Here is a 19,543-nt window from a genome sequence, read left to right as displayed (position 1 = left end):
AGGAAGGAAGCATACCGGACAGTTTAAATCAGCCACTGTTCAGTCTGTTCGTACTTTCCTGGTGGGACTTTCTTGGGCCCCTTATTTGTGCTGTTTGAAGCTACACTTGCACCTTAGAGCAGCTTTCTAGATTCATAGGCTCAGTGGAGTCTGGTGTTTTTGGCCTTGTTCTTTCCATCAGTGAAATGGCAATCATTCCTAACTTGCTGGGTTAAGTGTGTAGAAATGTTCTGCAAAGTGACGGGCTGTGCCAGGGGCCAGGTTTGGTTTTAACTTCGATTTTTATAGGCAGCAATACCTCAGACCCCTTCACATTTACTGTCACCTTTGCTCTCTTTTTCACTTTTCTCCCTACTACCTGCCCTTTCACCATGTTTAATTCCTGACTACTACTTGGGCTCTAATTGTGGTTTTCCCACTTGAGGTTCATGTGTTGGAAGCCACATTTTGACAGAAGGTAAACCACCATTGCCAAAGAGCTTTTTAATCCTTGGGGGTGCCCCTGGATCCTCTCAAATGGACAGTTCAGGGCTTATAATTATTTTGCACGGTGTCAAGGGGTTTGACTGAGGCAGAGGCAGGAATAAGGACATTTAGTAGTAATGGTGTCTGTGTTTCGAGGGTCCACCTCCTGCATACCTCATGCCAGCCTCTGTGGCCTCAGCCATTTCTGCAGTGTGGCCAGCCCAGTGGACAGCTCCCTAGGACAGAGTAGTAAGTGACACAAATCAGCTATGGAGAGAAGAGTTTGGTATAAATGCTTTATTAAAGAAATATTATTTTGTTGTTAAAAAATACTACATTAGAGAAGAGAGTTTATGTTATCAGTCTTTCCTCACAGAATCACAGTGTCGATAGTCATTCCTTGACCTCTCTAGGAATCCTTAGGCCACGGATTAGCAGAACACAATTGAGAAAAAAAAAATTCTTCTTAAATGTGCGCAATTCTCAGATGGTTTGAGAATTACACTCCATAAACATTTAAGTTTAATCCGATCTCAGCCTCTGACTACCTTTTAAGACTAGGACTCTTAAAGCAGAGTGAAAGGCCTCACCATCCGCAGGGCTAGTGAAGGCCGCTTACAGAAGAAGCCTTGAAAGTAGTGGCGTGGGAGGTCTGGTCAACGTGGAGGATTTTATTACTCATCCTCAGTGGTAGTGAAATGCCCTTTGTGGATACCATCAGGTGAGGTAGGGAAGACATTCCAGAGGAAACCTGTTAATGGGGCAACATTTTTATTTCTGTACATTGACATACAAATTTTCCCCAAAGGTACAACAGATGCGACACCATGCAGACACGCAGCTGTGAATGACAGTTCAGAGCTCAACATAAACTTGTGCTGTGAACAGGTACCGCCCCCGTCGACACATACAGTCACGCGGCTCTTAAGAGGAAAAGCACACATGGTTGGGTTGCAGAAAGGACAGAGGTAGGGAAGCGTTCCTCACTAGACACAACACACCATATTGTTTTTCCAAAACACACACGATACATTAGAGTGAGGTGGTGTCCTTCAGAACAGGGAGGAGTTGAAGTGTGGGCCTCCCTCAACCCATGTGCCACCCAGGGGCTGGGTGTGTGATGGTCACGAGATTCTTTGAATGGCACTTCTAGTTCAGGGACTCCTTGTTTGGCTCTGGGAAGTAGTCACGACTGTGTGTGATACTCCCCTCTCGAGGTCTGGTTTTGCTTGCTTTCCACTTTGTGGCCAAACCCATTTACCAGCCCTGTCCTCCAGTTGCAGGTGATTATAGTCTTAAAACACAAAAACATCTAAGCCTTTTCCCTATTTGTCTTGGGTGCTAATAATTAGATATTTCATAATATTCGACTTACTAAAGAGCAAAACGAAGAACTTCTCCATCCCTGTCTCAGCTGTTCGCATTTGTGCATAACTTATGAAAACAGGTGTAGGGTGGTGGACAGTAAGACTACCTTTTAGTGTTCCCTGGATGGAGGGGCCCATCAGAAAGGGCCAGGGCTTGATTAATGTCTGCCCACAAGGGGTACAGAGCAGAGTTTAGGGATGACAGCTTGGTACCAGGGAGCTGGGCTGTGGCCATCTTTCTTTGGAGCTACGCCAGAGTGTCTGAGGCCTGGGTGCCCTGCTGTCTTTCTCACTTGGTCAGACCACACAGCAAACTTGCCTCCAAGCAAGCTTTCCTGTTTTGGCTAACTTTCATGGAGGTGTTCTAGCAACTTCAGGTACCCATGCACTGAAGCAGAAACTGATCTGCTCGGCCTTCCCCTGAGGCTGCCACATGGAGGTCAAGACACTGCCAGCAGTCAGCCTTCTGAACTTCCTCTGGTTGATGGTCTGTTCCTGCCTCAGCGGCAGCTTCTCTGCTACTCCCTGATGAGTGCCTCCATTGCTGCAGCCATTAACACTATCTGCATTGGCCCAGTGTTTTTACCATTGTCATTTGAGATGGAGATTGGAGACCTTAAAAAGAAGTTTAGAAGTGCTATACTTTGACACCACTAACCTAGTGATTTCCGCAGCACTCTATGTCATTCATGTTTCCTTAAGAAGGCCAACGCGACCAGTTTAAGACTGTTCATGACTATGTGAATGTCTCATTCTATACTTAAAAGGTTGCTGCCAGGTGACTTGGTAGCAAGTATCTGGGAAGGTGAAAGGTATCTTACAAATTTGGCACGCAAAGGCTGCACAAATCTAGAGAGGCTTTGGAAAGAGGATGTTTGTACTAACATCAAGGCATGGAAGGGGGATGACTGAGACCAGGGAGAGTGAAGGTAAGCTGGACTTAGAACAGGTATCAAGGACTGGCCACATGGCCTCCCTCCTAGGCATTGGTCCTCAAGCAAAGCATTCAGGACCCCAGGCATCAAAGAGAACATAGGCCAGCTTCCAAAAACATGGTTGCATATGGAATCACTACTCTCATGAGGTCTTGATCAAGGCAGCTGGATTCCACTGATATGTCTATCAGATGTGGAAGAGAAGTGGATAAGACTGCAAGAAACAGACCAGACAAGGAGCTGGAAGGGGATAAATTCAACCCTTTTCTGGCCTTTGAATTCGAGCAACTGTCATTTAGAAGTCACTTTGTTGCCTACATAGGCCTGAGACCATGATTTCCCTGGAAGAGCACATGGTAGAGACGCATGGCAAGAGGCAAGGCAGATGGTTGATTAGAAGCCACGATGCTCAGAGAAGCTGGTGCCTGAGCCGCTGCAAGAGGTCCAGAGGCTGGTTTCTTAGCAGCCCTGGTGCCCTGCTGTCTGGGGCAAGGTGAGGGACACAGATAAAGGACATCCTGGGAGGCTGGTACAGGATGGGAGTTGAGCTTTGGTGAGTTATTGCTTTCTCTCACTTCTTGCTGCTTTCAAGGGACTAGAGACCATGTGGACTCACCTGTGAGCAACCTGCACTCCTGCCCAGGGCCTTTTTGTGCTGAGTGACAGGCAGGAAGCCATTGAGGAAGACATGAGGTGGATCGCCTCCGGGTGCTGCGGGCACTGTTGTGATGTCAGAGTGGCAGCCATCCAAGCAGGAGCTCTCTATGGTGTGTGCTGGAGACGTGGGTGGCAGCCATGTGTGGGAGAGCGAGGCTCCCTCCTGGGATTTGCCTTGGTTGCCCTTTTTGATTATTTTCCTGTTGTTTGGAGTTCTGGAAGTGGCCACGTTTTCAAGTAGTACTGGCAACAGGGCTGGCTGGGGAAGAGGGACATTTGCTGCTGGAGCTTAGTCTGAGAAAGCGTCTTAGCAGAAACAAACATGGTTCCCACCTCAACACAACAGCTGCTGTGGACTTAACTAAGCAAACCCGGTGTCAGGAACTGGTGCTTTCTCATATAGGATTTCTGGTGAAGTATGGAAGTTTCCCCACAAAAACTTCCAGATCAAGTACAAAAGGACGATCCTGAAGGAAAGAAAGACTAAGCTGGCTCTTACGACATTTTGGGGGCTGCTTTCCCAACACAGGATGGAAACTACCTAACAAATAGTAAAGAACCCAACTTTAAAATATACAGACTCTAAGAAAACAAAACCAATTCATGTACATTTTCCTCTGTCTAAAATGTAGTCCCAAGGATGCTCTGCTTGAGAGGAACATCTGTCCACGGCAGGGAGCCTGGAGGTAGGGGTCCTGGCCTATGGATGACCTCTGTCTCCTTGAGTGGAGAAGAAAATTGAGTCTGGCCTCCAGGGAGGGGACTGGCCACTGCATTGGTCACTTACAGGGACTTCCTCAGAGTGACCCTCCCTCACTCCTGAAGGAGGTTCTGCTTCATGATCAGTGGAAGGGGAAGGGGATAAAGTGCTTCTCGTAAAAATGACCAAAATAAATACAAACATTTAATGGCAGAAAAGAAAGTCTTTAGAGGGTTATTTTCAAAGCATCTGGTTTCTCAGATGTGTTCCTCGGATGTCTGGAAAGACAGATTTCCCCACACCAGTTGAAAGTCTCACAATCGAGTGGAGTCAGCAGCAGAGTTGGACTTCCTCCCCCAGCCACGTCTTCTCTCTGGTCTGTAAACCTGTGTGCAAACTTTCCCCAGCCCTTCAAGCCACAGGGGACTGGTGGAATGGTGGCGTGGCCCAGGGAGCTACATGGTCTTCATGCCATTGGCAGTGGCCCCCTCTGATAGCCCGTCACCCACTGCAGCCACGTCATGCAAGCCCGAGTAGTCCTTGAGCTCCGCGTTGGTGAGCAGCAATGGCTGCTCTCCCTTCTTGTGTGACAGCAGTGGTTGCCGTGTGTAGTGTTCCCCATTGGCGATGTTCTCAGGCAGGTTCTGGTCCCTGCTCTCAGGCAGCAGGAGGATGCAAATGATGCAGATGAGCGTGCAGCAGGCGAAGATGATATGGTGCAGGAAGTAGCCTTTTTGGTTGTGCAGCTCAATAATGGGTGCTGTCAGCATGCCGAAACCTGCACTGGCCAGCACCAGCCCGAGCCCACCACACCTGCAGGGGGAGAGAGCACAGGCTTACATGGAGCACAAGGGTTTGGTGCAAGTAGGGTGGAATGGCACCACAGATTGGTGGACTATTAGGCTAAGCTCATAGCACCGTTCTGGTTTAGGTATGTTCCACAGACTTCTGGTATTATAAACCTAATCTCGAGTTCAAATTGGAATTCAGATATGGTGGCTTTAAGAACAATTAATATTAAAAGTAGTCAAAAGGTTAGGCCCCCTGTGATGGCAGGAGAAGCCTGAGCTAGCATATTTACTGGGTCACCAGTATCTTGATGCCCTGCTCTATCTTGGGATTCTGCAGAGCCCCCATTATCTAGGGTCCTCATCATATACAACCCCTTACAGTACAGTATAGACCTTTCAGTCTCCAGAGCCATAGCTGAATAAACCATATTCTTTATAAATTGTTGATTACACAGAGAGGGGATTTAGGTACTAAGGAGGTTCTGCCTCTGCATTGGGCCCTATTCTAGTTGGTACCACCTAGTAAATCCCATAGGAGTGATATCCCAAGCCACCTTCATCCTGGCTGTATCTGTAGATTCCTGCAGCTTTGAGCTCAGATAGGTCAAAGCCAAAGTGGGAGTCATTTATCTCTATTCCTCTGCCAAGTGAGGAACCCTCTGGAATCCCTGAGAGGATAGCAGATGTGTAACATTTTAACACCCCTCCTTTCATGGCTCTAATGTCTCTACGTTGACCTAAAAACATTCTTGAGACCGAAGTGCTCTGTAGGTACTAACAAAGAGGTACAGTGTTGGGGTGAGACCATAGTGTTCAGGTAATGGGCCAGAAAACTGCCTGGTCCCCAGTCCCCAGGCCCAAGGGACAGGCTGAGGTGGTCTTGTCTTCAGAAGGAGGAATACAGTAGCCTGCCCACCTGTGGGAACATTTTGAGGAAGGTACAGGGATATGGACTTCAGGAAGAATCTTAGATAGGAGATGCTCAAGGCTTATACACCATTCCAGAGGGACCTCGTTCTCAAACAGAGTGGAAATGGCTGGAGGGAAGTGCCTGCTGCAGGTAGAGGCGGCTCTTGAACATCTAGGTTTTCTTGGTACTGCAGGTGGCTCCCAAGTAAAAGAGACCACCCACAAAGTGTTAGGATATAAGTCAACACGGAATTCGTTCATGTTTATATACTACCATCAAACTCAGAAATGAGATGAAAACATTTCCAAGAAAGCTTGAATTTCCAAGGCTTGAATGCTGAGAACTGCATTGCTGGCGGAAAGTTTAAAAAGTTACAAATAAGTGTCTGGAAGACTCAGTATTGTGAAGATATGAAGATGATAAGTCTTTCTGAATTGAGCAACAGATTCTTCACAGTCCCTATTGAAATCTCAGTGGAGAATAACCTTATTCAAAAATTTACATGATAATGCCAGAGACCTGGAATAGCCAGGAAGGGATTTGGAAACAGAAATGTAGTAAGAAGACTTACTGTCCCAATTACGAAACTTAGAAGCTCTGTCATTTGTGTGGGACACTGAGAGGCAAACCCACAGGACAGTGAGGGTTGGGAATCAGGTCTGTACACCTATAGTAAGTAGATTTCCACAAAGGCACACGTGGTGGGGCGAAGGGCAGTGTCCAGCAAGCAGTGCTGGTGCGGTAGGGTAGCTTGTGGGCAAAAGAATGAAGGCAGAGCCTCCTTCACAAGCCGATTCCCAAAAAACATCCGGGAAGATCGTTGTGACTTTGGGTCGGCGGGGATTCCTTACAAACGCAGCTGCAGCACAGCTACACTTGATCAAAATTAATTGTTTTGTTCTTTTTTTAAACTCCTCAGAAGACATAATTCAGAAGTAGAAGCTACACAGCCAGGGAGAGATTCTTGCAAAGCCCATAATATCTATCGAACTCAACTTGGCTTAAAAAATGGGAAAAAGGTGTCAACAGGCATTTCATTGTATACGCACGCACGCACGCACGCACGCACGGCACACACACACAGTGAGAGGCCACTTCACACCTTCGAGAAAGCCTGGAGTAAAGACCGAACAATGTACAACAACCCCTAGAAGGGTTGGAGTTCTCCAAGGGCCTCCTGGTAGCAGAATGGAAAACAGGTCGACATTCTCTTAAAAGGAAACATAATTCTTTATATAACTAGCAATTCCATGTACGAAACAAGTAAAACCATATGAACAGACAAAAATTTACAAGCAAATGTTTATGCCTTATCGCATTGGGAACAATCTGAGTGTCTATCAGCTGCTGAGTGCTAAATAAAAATATGGCCTATCCAGGTATAATGGAATATTACTTAGCCTCTAAGGGCATGAAACACAGACATGTTACACCATGAAAAACATCACGCTGATTGTATGATTCTAGAGAGACAGAGAGCAGGGCAGGGATTGCCTGGGGGGTAGTAGGGTGAAAGTGCAGAGGGGCACGAGGGTGTTTGTAGAGAAGTGATGGAAGTGGTCTATAACTGAACGGTGGGGAGCCAGAAGTCGAAATGCACGAATCCTACGTCACATACATGGCACTCAAGCTGTTGACTCCCAAACTCTTTCAGCTGTGGACCCAAGGCTGCCCCTACAGATCCCCGTTACCTCACAATCAGAGTGAGGCAGCTGCCAGCTTCACTTCTTTGCAAGCTCCCAGAGACTGAACTTCCTTTCCACGTCACCCATGGCTGCTCATGGGCCTCTCAGTAGCAGTTCTTCAGACTAATCCTGGGTTAATGTAGGGGACATGACTTGGTGCTCTCACTGTCTTGAAGGCACAGTTCATGTGGCTCCTGTTGGCTTCCTTGGGATTCTTGGGGCCTCCCTGAGTCCTCCCTCTGGCAGACTATATCCTCGTGATACATGTCTCTGTGCGTCTGTGCTTAAGAGGTGCTCAAGGGCAAGACCAAATCTTGCTCAATGTGTAGTCCCTGGTGATTCTCTTGGCAACTGTTTAAGACCTGTCCAACTGCCCCCTGGACATTACTTGGTATTGTCAAAATTTTAAGATAATTTCCATCTACCAGTATTTTTAATCTTTGCCTTATATTGGACTGGAAGAAATAGGTAATTGCCAATAAATTCTTGCCCATAAAGTACTACAGATTTAATGAGATGTCCCTTCCATAAACAGGATACAGAGACTCTGGGTATGAGGAAACAAGCTATTGTGTTGTTGGGGTACCCATTGCAAGAAATGAGGTGGCCCCCAGTAATATTCTGCAACTCATGAAGAAATGGATCCTACCAATGACTGCTGAGCCTGGAGGCAAATCCTGCCTCAGGGCACTGGGGCTTGGAGTAAGGATCCAGTTAAGCATTGCGCAGGTCACTGACTTACAGATACCACAAGCCATAGGATTTAAGTCATTTGTTAGATAAGTACTGTAGTGAGAATGACCAGCCTTGGCTGTGAAACCTCTAACCCAGGCTTTCATGTCCTCAGTACTTGTTATTAGACACTTTTTAAACCAACGGAGTGCTGAAAAGAGCCAGAGAGAAAGTCATACTCCTGGCCCAGCAAGGGGTGCACTGAAGAGCGATATGCTTGCTCTTGGTGCTGTCCAGGTACCAGCCCTTTCCCAAGTAGTGTCCTACAACACCTTTTAAAGACGCTGGCATCTTTCTGTCAACATCTGCTCATGATGAGCCTTTCGGTATTGCTCCTCCATGCACCTGTCAAGGACAAGGATTATTTCCTGGAAGATTAGCTGTCTCACTGTTTGCATGTAATAAATACTGGATGCCCGTGGTTCACGATGACTTCCTAGGTTAAAAGGCCAGCTTACCCATAAGCAAGGGGCAGAGAGCTGTGAGATTGGGCCCATTTGTCAGGTGAATAATATGAATACCTAAACAGACATTCAGAATTCCTGGTGAATCTGGCCCCACTTGGAAAGTCAGAGCAGGGGTGTATCAGATGTCAGGGACCTGTTTGATTGAGACCGTTGATAATACTGTATTTCTCTGGTTTTTGTATTCTCTTGCCCTTGTCCATTAGGGTTGCCATGCAGGAAAGCAGAATGCAGCCCCCCATGTAGGGAGGGTGTGAAGCCACTAAGCCCTGGGTAAATCTTACATGACAGCAAGTGAATGAGATCAAAGTAATATGTCACAGTAATAAATAATATTGGATGAAATATGTTTGATTTACAACACATTTAAGTTGCAGGCATATGTATATGATATTTGGTATGTTGATATACACATGTAATAGAAAATCCAGTTGTGATGAATAACATCCCATCCAGCGGCAAACTGTATATACAGCAGTACTCATAGGATTGTAGTGAAACATTCCTGGGGATTTTATAGCTGTTGCTTTCACAGATATCATGGCACAACTCATTCCTACATGACTGCAGTGATACCGGTATAGAGAGACCTGCTGCACTGTCAGTCATATTAAAGGACAGCACGTAGAATGATGTGTAATATGTGATGATCTAGGATGCTAAATGATTCTGTTTGTGGGTACTTGGTACATACTATCATAAAGCATTTCTACTTAAAAAAAAAAAGTAATTCCAGCACTCGGGAGGCCAAGGAATGAGGACGGTGAGTTCAAGGCCAACCTGGGCTACAAGGTGAGAGCTTATGAGCTATACCACCAGCACCTCAGGTTTCATTTCCTGCCTCCTGATTGTTGTCCAGCATCTAAGTATGCAGAGGAGACTCAAGGATGTCTGCATGGAGACATCAGATAGCGACTTATCCACCCCCCCCACCCTCGCATGTCCAGTTGCTGAATAGTGTTTGAAACAGTTGTACATCTTGTTTATTTTCCTATGAAAGTACCTTCTGTTTCACTGTCGGCGATTTCTTGGATTTAATATTATTACGGACAATTTTGTAAGATAAACGCCATGCCAGTTTTGGTTTTGTTTGCTCCCTTTAAGTCTTCACATACATGGTGTTTCCCTCTAAAAGGCAGATTGGTCATAGCTACTTTCTATAGCGCTGGGAGTTCACTAGAGGGCAGCCTATGTCCATGTTTATATAGCACTGAGTCTTTTTCCCACACAAACCGGGTTGGGCCTCCTTGTTTCTCAGAAGCATGACATGTTCACTGTCCACCTGCTAGCTTTACTTTGGGTAACAATTCTCCGGCCACAGCCAATGGGCAGCCTCACTAGGGGAGCAAAGTGTGAATAGAAATAAATGTGAACCATCAGCTCATACATAAATATGGACACACCCCTCCCTATGTTGTACGTCCTCCTTTATTTTTCTTAGCTTTTCTTGACTGCATTTCTGTGAAGTTAAGGATGAGCAAATATTGTACTCATTGCCACAGAAATGAAGAACTAGCACAATTATCCAGGTATAAACAGGAACACGGATTGCAATTTGTGGAGTTAAATATTCAGTTCTTCCTTGGTATCTGGTGAGGGGGTAGGGGGGTAGGGGCGGTACCAGGACTCCTAGGCGCTCTAGTCCCTTATAGAAAATGTTATGATAGTGCACAGAACCACGTCTTTTGCATTATTTACCATTATTCATAATGCTAATGCAATGCAAACGCTGTGTAAATAGGTGTTTGCTATATTTATGGGCTAATGGTAAGGACTGTACATGTCCAATAGGCATAGGTTATTGGGTGTGGGTGTTAGAGATGGAACCCAGAGCTGTGTACATACTCAGTACACACTGTACCACTGGGCTACACTCAGGTACATCACTTCTATAAATGGATGCTGTCCATCAGTGGCTGGATGACTAATGGTTCTTTGTGTGATACCTTGTCTTGAGGCAACATTAGAGCAGAAGACAGGCATAGGGACCTTGCTCAGAGGGGAAGGTCTCAAGGCCTGTCTGATGCAAATGATCTGGACTACAGTAAAGGGATGGAGCCATCTGAGTGGCAGGCAAACAGTAGTTAGTAGATAAGAAGCTAGGATAGTACACAGGGCAAGGACAGACAGTCCATGACCAGGGCTCCACAAATTGGTGAGAAATTATGCAGACCTTGAACCAGCTTGTCAGTATCACCCGCACCTGCCCTTTCTCTTCCCTTGTCCCATTGCTGTGGTGAAGGAAGCCACTGTAGGCTACAGGAGCTTCTGTTTTCAGATTCCAGACAACAGTGGAGAGAAACGACGACCCACCACAGAAACAGCCACCGGCTATGTCTGCACCATCCTAGAGTGCCTGTCACTTCTGCCCAAGACAAGGGGCGAGATTATGAAGGGAGGGTGGAAACCTGTCTTTCCTAGCCCATCTTCCAGTCAACTGCCTAAAGCCTAGGGTATGAATTGTGGAAGCAGCTGCTGAGCTAGTGGTGAATGTCAGTGAGCTGAGGCTAAGTGTCTCCCTGCAATCGTCTGAACAGAATTTGATGATACAGGGTTCACTCTAATCAAGTGGTTTGCAATATCCTCAACACTGCCACCCTTTTATATAGTTCCTCATGTTATGGTGACCCCTACAGTCATGAAATCATTTCATGACTACTTCGTAACTATAATTCTGGTACTGTTATTAGTTATGATATAAATATCTGATATGCTGGATATCTGAAATACGATCCCCAAAGGGGTTGCAACCCACAGGTTGAGAACATTGTTTTAGTCTCCACCACCCAAAGAAAAACAGATTACAGTGAATTTGTGTAGAAAACATATCCTGATGTATGTCCAGTCTCTTGTTCCTGGCACCTTAACTTTTGCAGTTTGTGCTGGCTAATTTTATGTCAACTTGACACAAGCTGAGAAGAGGGAATTCCAACTGAGAGAATATCTCCATCAGTTCTGGCTATAGGCAAGCCTGTAGGGCATTTTCTTAATTAGTGACTGATGGAGGAGAGCTCAGCCCATTGTGGGTGGTGCTGTCCCTGGGCTGCTGGTTTTGGATTCTATAAAAAAGCAGGCTGAGCAAGCCATGAGGAGTAAGCCGGTAAGCAGCACCCCTCCATGGCCTCTGCATTAGCTTTTGCTTCCCCTTTCCTGTCCTGTTTGAGTTCTTGTCCCGACTTCCCTTGATGATGAACAGTGATACAGAAGCATAAGCAAAGTAAGCCCTTTCCTCTGCAACTTGCTTTTGGTCGTGGTGTTTTATCGCAGTAATAAAAACCCTATTGAGTAAGAACACTTGTTTTTGCTTCAAAAGGTTTCTTTTCAGTGTTGTAGAAAAGGATAAAACTCATAAGAGAGAGGAAGCCCATGGACCCCACCTTCAATCATCTTGGGTGTTTCTGTGTGGAGTGGGTGGTAGGAAGTTGCATGTTTATCTCATGGGAATTCTTCATGGGTTTATTTGCAAGAAAAAGCTGCACAAACCACCAGTGGGAAGAGTTCCCATGGAGACTCTTCCAGCCTGGCTTGGAACCGACCGCAATTTCCTTTCACCCACTGCAGGTACAAAACATCACTGAGGGCCAAATATTTTTCTTATTTGTCATCTTGGCGAGGTGGACTTTAGAATGCATTTGTTCAAATTTTATCCCCTAATAATTTTTCCAGATTTGCATCAAAGAGGAAAAGGATGTCATATTTCTTCTACTCTAGGTTACTAAACACACTGACAGGGAGGCCAGAGTTATGGGGTGCCTTCCCAGAGTCATGCAATGGCTGCCAGTGGCTACGAGAAACCTAGGACTATTAGAGACTTGCACTCCAGCTGAGAGATTGTCTTTGTGGATTCTTTATAAAGGAGGGAATTTAACTGGTGGGGAAAGAGTAATGTGCTATGCTACTTCAGTGTTTTGCAATTGCAGGCACAAAAGGAGTTTTTGGTTCACCTGTCCTTGGCTAAGCAGAAGGCAGGGAACTAGAGGGCTTACAAGACACCTAATTGCTTTTTCTTAAATATACAACCATGGGATATTTTATTACAGGGACCAATAACCAGCAGCCTTAGCTTGTATTGTAAAAATTCAAGAGAATGAGTCAAAATGAGGTCATGAGAAAATTCTGTTGTCAGCAAGGAGAGAAGTCCGCAGACCTGCCCACCTGCTCCCCGAGTCCTCCCAGCACCAGAGGGCCTAAAATAATTACCCTCTCCGAGTCCCATCTGAACTGGAATGTCTGCTTGTTCTTCTGAAGAGTGTCATCACGCTGACTTCTGGGTTTCAGCTCACAGCTGAATAACTGCCCACACTCACGATTTCAAAAAAGCATGTGCACAAGAAATGCTAATGATGTTCCAATGAAAGAGCTCAGCGTGACGTGAAGTGCAGCCAGCCCTTCAGTAAGTAACAAATGCCAAGTGCAGGTGAAGTCTCCTACTCGAAAAATGCTTTTAGATTTTGCACCTTTGAATCTGGAAAATTCACATATATATCATGAGATATCTTGGAGAGGGAGGAGATCTAAATCTAAACACGGATTTGTTTACATCTTATATATGGCTTGTAGAACTTGAAGGTCATTTTAATACAATATTTAAAAACAATTTTGTGCATGAAAGCAGAATTTCATGGTGTGAAACTTTTTGCTGATGTGTCAAAACAAACAAACAAACCATGTTGGGAGCATTGTAGATGTCAGATTTTCAGTTAGGGTCATTCAACCTGTGTTGGGAAGAGGGATCTGGTAGAGGGATGCAGGTGAGTGACGCTCTTTCTAATATAATTTTTACTATAATACAATCGCAGTGGGATTAAATGCTGTGCCTCAGGGGCCACCACTCAGGGATAATAATCTCACTTTATAAACACTTAAGACCTTTTAGGAAGGTATGAGGGAAAGACAACTTCTTCTAGGTCTAGGGTTGTGCTGTCTTACCTTGTTTTTTGTTGTTGTTGTTTGTTTGTTTTTGCTTTTCTTAACTAAATCATCTACACGATTTTGGATTAGTGATCAGTTTCTTTGGACAGGAAGAAAAAGGGTTCTGTGTAACCTTGTACCTTTTCAATATTTCTTGGTATGACCTAGGATGACCTTGGACTTCTCTGAGCCTTCTGCTTCTGCTTCTGCTTCTACCTCTCAGGCGATGGGATTCCAGGCATGTACGCCACATCCAGTTTATAGAGTGCTAGGGCTGTGTGCGTGCTAGACAAACAACTGAACTACACCCGCTGCCTTCACCTTTTGTTGAAATGGGGTCTCGCTGTGTAGGCCATGCTGGCTCAGAAGTCTCCACTCTCCTGCCTCAGCCTCCCGAGAATCTAGGATTATAGGGGACGTGTATACCTTTTTAAAATTTGCTTGTTCCTGAGTCTCTCAGTGGACCCTGGCAAGAGTGATTTACTGATCTTTCTATTCCTTGTCATGTTTCTTGTACCTTAAGCAGTTCCCTGTCTCCACACCTCTGGTAACTGTCTCGGTGGGACCTAGGGTTACGTTCCCACCTGACTTAGGAGTCAGGGTGGAGCTGATCATCAGACTGTGAGTCAGGCAGCCGTCATGCCCTTCGTGCCACCACCACACCCTGGTCTGGCAGCCAAGGTGGGGCAGAACTGAGGACGGTCCCTTACACACAGGCCTCTGTAGACAAGGGCAAATCTTGAGATCTGAGAATACGGACCCACATTATCCCATCACCCACCTTATCACTGTGGGCGTGATCTCCGCACAGAAGAACACACTGAGGCTGCCCACCGCATGGGATGCGAACATTCCCACGATGGAAAACGCAATGGAGAACTTGTCCTTGACGCTGTCACTCATCCCTGCAGGAGAATGCAAAGAAGGGGACCGTGAGGTTGGAAGGAGAAAAAGGAAGAGAACAGAAGCAGGCAAGGGGTGAGCTGGAACAAGGATGGGGAAGGGAAGCCTGGGATATCCCAGGAGCTCCCTCCTCCCCAATGACTAGTTCCCAATGCAGTTGGGCATGCAGTGGCCTCTGGGTGGGCAGTCCTCTAGGCCTAGGAGCCTGGAGCCCTTTAAGCATTCTTCTGTTGGCATCTGTTAGTGCCTTAGACACCAAGCATGCTGAGCTCACAGTGGCCTGTAGAATTCCTCAGCCAGAAGCCATGCCAGGCAGGCTAAGGTGCTCCCGTTGCCACAGTGTTAAGGTGCTATCTTCCCTGGATTCCAGACTGCAACCTCGGGGTGGCCCCACCCAATCCAGAGTCAATGCTGATACAAAACCACACATGACCCAAATGGAATAATTCATAGTCCCTCAGGGAGGGAAAGCACTCAGCAGTCCCTACGCCTACAGGTGGCACTGGATTCTTGCTAGCATGAGGCAGTGCCGTACACAGTGTTTTGGCATGCGTGGGAGCTGCACTTCTTAGCTTGGCTCAGTTTCTCTCAGGGCTGCATGGAGGGCAAGTGCTGTCATGGGCACTGGTGGCATGGGTTTGGTTGGGACAGGCAGGTTTCATAGCAGCATGGGGTATAGGGCAGCACCTCTGCTGTTCCCCAGTTGGAGAGCGGCAAGCTTGCATGAGTCATGAGGAGATAATGACTCTCCCTATAGCACAGACGACCAAGCCCCAACCCCCCTGCCTTCTCATTCTGACAAGCTGCTGTCCAAGGACAAACAGCACTGGTGCTGGATACGGGGACTGGGAGGGCATGCATGCCAAGCTGCATAAAACCAGGGAGACACGAGTTGCTTTCTCTAGCACAGATGGGGACAGAGAATACAAATATATGCTTATAGTGTCCAACCTACGGCCAACTTCAGCTGCAATTCTTGAAGGGCAAAGAGTGGAAGAAAGAGAGGAAATGGAAACCGGTTGGTGAGTCCTTGTGGCAAATCTTGTGTGGACGTAATAAAAATCAAGGAACCACAAGGACAAGTGTTCAGTACTCACCTGAGTCTGGATGCTGGCTGTATTTGCCGATCACTGGAACCATGGGATGGATACACCCACATACACAGGTAACGAGAGTGGGAGAGAGGGAGAAGGCTTGTTAGGTATAAAACAGCTGCTGAGTGCTCCCATATGACCTGTTTCTAAGTGAACTTCCTCTTAAGTCTGGGTTGGTGATGGCTGCTTGGGCAGTAGAATTCACACTGGACTAAACAAAGACCTTTTTGTGTGATGAGAGGGCTAAGGCCCTATTTGCCATGGGGTCTGGAAGACAACACAATCCTGCAGAAAGGGTCCAAGCAGACCTAAGCGGAGCTTCTCTGCATAGAAAGTTGTTCGAGTTGTACTCCTGGTGTGTGGCCAAGGGGTACTGCACACTGTGAGCAGGCTGTCAGGCCACATTTATGCTCCCCTAAACCCGACTCTGAGCACGGCTACTTGCCCGTTGCTCGGAGGCCCTGTGGCATTCCTGTTAATGCCAAAAAGGGCAGGTGGGACACTCTGGGAGCTGAGGTACCCTACCACATGTGTCTCAACTGAGTAAGCTAGACAGAAATTTTCTGAAAGGTCAACTAGACAATGTTTACCCAGGGAGATAGAGAATGGCTACAAATTTTTTATCTTGGTTATTGCCTGGCTACAAATTTTTTTTATTTTGGTTATTGCCCAGCATGGTGTACACCCACATAAGTAAGGAAAACCACCTGCTTTTGAAACTGGTTCTTCTATAACCCAGTATGCACCAAGGCTGTTGTGACTTGTGGTACAAGGGACAGTAGGTAAGTCTCACCCTGCAGTTGGTGTAAGCTTTCCTCCAAAGAGGTGTGTTCAAAGGCACCCATTCTCCAGCAGTGTTCTGAGCCTGTCCCAGGGAAGGGGTCTGGCGTGAGATGCCAGTGTTCACACTGTGCTCTGGGCAGGTCAGGAGGAGGCAGTGGGGTTTTCTTGTACATAGGTGAGTGGTTGTTTATGAGGATTGTACAGAGGCTTATGGAGGACTAAATGGGTTCTCTAGATTAGTGTAAGGTGTTATGTGACCTTTACAGAATACTTTGATAAATGATAAATTTGGGAATATCAATAGAAAAACTATGTCCCACACAAGAATGTCCAGACTTTCCCCCTATTGCAGTAGAAGGTCATGTCTGTCCTCCTTATGTCAGAAGCACACGAATGCTCTACCCATAGTGCAGCCATGGTTATAGGGACATACAGGCTTGGTATGCTGGGGAGTTACAGTGCATCCAGAGACCTCTTATGAGACCATAGGCCTGTGGGTAGGAGGAAGAGGAGAGGCCTAGCAGTTCTCAGAGGCAGAGGACAATATGTTCTACTAAAATTCCATCCTTCCTGAAGCAAGTTCTTGTGGCTATCAATTTCAGAATGACCACTCAGGTCATAGAAAAGTTTTCTCGAGTCTCATCTAGTCCTTCCATTATAGTTCCAATCTTTAAAGTCCCCCAAAGGCCATATGTTGAGTGGCCATTGGAGACTTGGTCTCCATCCACGGCAGTACGGGGAAGCAGATCTTTAGAAAGTGTGGCCTCCTGGGTGCAGAGTCACGCACTTAGAGGTATGCTCTCAAAGAGGACATTAGTACTCTGGATCCCTTTCTTCTTTTTACATGCCACAAAATGAATGGATTCCTTTCATGATATGTTGTCCTGCTACAGGCTTCAGCGTGTCAACAAACCATGGACTGCTTGAAAACTCCAAATCTGTAAGCCAAACAGACCTTCCTTCTCTTTAAACTGATTGTCTTGGGTATTTTGTTACAGAAACAGAAAGCTGCCGTGCCTGCCAAGTTCTCTGGTATTATGCCAGCTCCCCTCCCTACCACCCTTGCCTTGCCTCCCTTTTCCAGCCTACTCACAGTTGAGGAGCCCAAGCTGTAGAAGTGAGGCCAGGGCAGTGAGGATCATGAAGAGCAGCAGCCCTCCCCTGCGCCCGAGGAACCTGACCACCAGACACATGGCGAGGCAGGAGGCCAGTGCAATGCTGGCCATGGTATAGTAGTCGGCGTAGAAGTTCTCCAGGAGTGGCACCTTCACCTCGTGGCCCATCATGCTTCTTGCAAAGCAGTGGTGGATCCCGTACCCTGTCAGCCTGCAGGAGACACACACACACTAAGAAGCTGGGCAGCATGCCCTGAGATCAGAGGCTCCCTGGTCTCCTAGAGATGACCAAGAGATAGAGAAGCATTTTACATGTGAGAGGAAATCATGAGGAAACCATGCTGTGACTACATGTGGACCCAAGAAGAGAGTTAAATGCAAAGAAACAACCCTGAGGTTCTTTGTTCACCGAGGGTGTAGGACAAAAGCACCTTCTGTGTGAGAATTTACTCTGTCAGCACAAGAACATGGTCATATCCATTTGGCAGACCAGCAGCAGGTACAGGGCATATCTTGGTTGATTGATGACTGCCACCAAATCACATTGCCTATCAAGGTTTCTGCTTCCTTTTCTGAGTATTCAGAGTGCTGAAAAATTGGAATCCATCCAGAAAACTACCTATTTATTCATACTGGTTCTCATGTAACCAAGCTAGGAGGAAAAACCAGGCAGGTGCCAGGCCAAATAAAGACACTAGGTCCATCTCCTTGCTGCCCCGTGTGAGCATATAAACTTCCTGGGCAATGTATATCCTACCATGCCTTGGACAACAGGAATGAAAATGTGGTGGAGCACACCTTGGAGCCTCCTGATGCTCAGACAAGTACTTCTAGGGCTTTGAAAAGTTTCAAGGACAAGCTCCTTATGAAATGCCTGGAGTGCATGAGAACCCATTCACTCTTAGTTCCCACCCATCCTGGATCTACCCACCCTGCAACTTCCCTCTTATGCAACAGGGAAATCTAGGTCCTTTTCTACTAAGATTAGTGGCAACAGGCCCTGCCCCTTGCAGAGAGAAGCTACCTTTTGTCAGCTGGATGTGACTTTCCTGCACCATCCTCTGTGAAGAGCCCAGCTTTTCCGTGTAACTCTTTTATAGTCCAGCCATAGATTCAAGTGCTTCAGTTTCCTGGGCTCCCACATGAGCCTCCTTCCTTCCTGGCAAACTGCCACTCACAGTGATCACCTTTTGTACTTGGAGAAATGAACTCTAAGCACAACAGATGATTACAAAATAGGGGTGTTCATCCCTTTGTCCCACAAGAATCATAAAACTGGAAACTCATCTCATTTATCCCTGATTTTGTGAATTTTTGTTTTTGCAACATAAAAGTTAGCAAAGTCTTTCTATTGATACGAACAGTGCTAGCTAGACCCTCCCTGAGAGTGGACAGTGGAGTGATGACCACCATGCCAGAGTTGGTAGGAAGGAGAGGACTGAGGGCTTGGGTCTACCCTCTAGATAGATAGATCTCCTGCGGGGGATAAGTGCTGTAGGGTCTGACCTCCATTAGATCTTCACTCTTTTGTTAATGGGTAGCGAAACCTTTGTACCTCCAAAGTGAAACTGAATTGGGTCCCTCAGAATTGTTGATTTCACCAAGCTGTTCTAACGGGAGAACTCTAAAGAATGGGAGGCTGCAAGTCTAGCCTCTTTACTTGAAGGCAGCCCTGAGACTTCACACACACACACACACACACACACACACACACACACACACAGTCTAAACCCCTCCTCCCAGATGACTTCTGCTCAATAGTCCACTTTGTGCAGTTGGGGAGGATGAGGTTGTGGAGCTGTGAGGTAAGACTTCCAGGTACACACCCAATCCTGGGACTGGGGCTACCATGAGACTACTTGAGCCACAGAGCTGTAGGAAGAGGCCTCCTGAGGGGGCCTTCACTCTTGTTCTGCATTCAGGCAACCGGTCCCTGACTGCAGCTGCTCTCTGGGCAGGTAGGCTAATCAGGTAGCCCAAGCTGGTTGAATGTAAGGAGAACGGTTCTTTAGCGCCAGGGTGGAGGCCTTG

The 19,543-nt window shown here is 46.6% G+C and overlaps 1 protein-coding gene across 5 annotated transcripts in view; it reads right to left on the bottom strand.

Moving 5' to 3' along the window:
- Window positions 1-747: 747 nt before the first annotated feature.
- The window catches only part of Slc22a23 (solute carrier family 22, member 23), a 165,695-nt gene continuing 146,899 nt past the window's right edge, over window positions 748-19,543 (bottom strand). For 2 of the 5 annotated variants that reach the window (NM_022624.1, XM_039096053.2), the window contains 5 exons: window positions 17,491-17,723; window positions 15,618-15,650; window positions 15,472-15,495; window positions 14,399-14,522; window positions 748-4,937 (listed from right to left, as the gene is read on the bottom strand). In NM_022624.1, coding sequence (NP_072146.1) covers window positions 4,580-4,937; window positions 14,399-14,522; window positions 15,472-15,495; window positions 15,618-15,650; window positions 17,491-17,723 — 772 coding nt within the window. In that variant the 3' untranslated portion in view covers window positions 748-4,579. Of the gene's footprint in view, window positions 4,938-14,398; window positions 14,523-15,471; window positions 15,496-15,617; window positions 15,651-17,490; window positions 17,724-19,543 lie in introns of those variants that run through there. The other 3 variants (XR_010058929.1, XM_006253845.5, XM_063276724.1) reach the window with 3 other exon arrangements.

Source organism: Rattus norvegicus, chromosome 17 (genome assembly GCF_036323735.1).
Source record: "Rattus norvegicus strain BN/NHsdMcwi chromosome 17, GRCr8, whole genome shotgun sequence".
Classification (NCBI taxonomy): Eukaryota; Metazoa; Chordata; class Mammalia; order Rodentia; family Muridae; genus Rattus; species Rattus norvegicus.
This window is presented reverse-complemented; position numbering and strand designations above follow the sequence as displayed.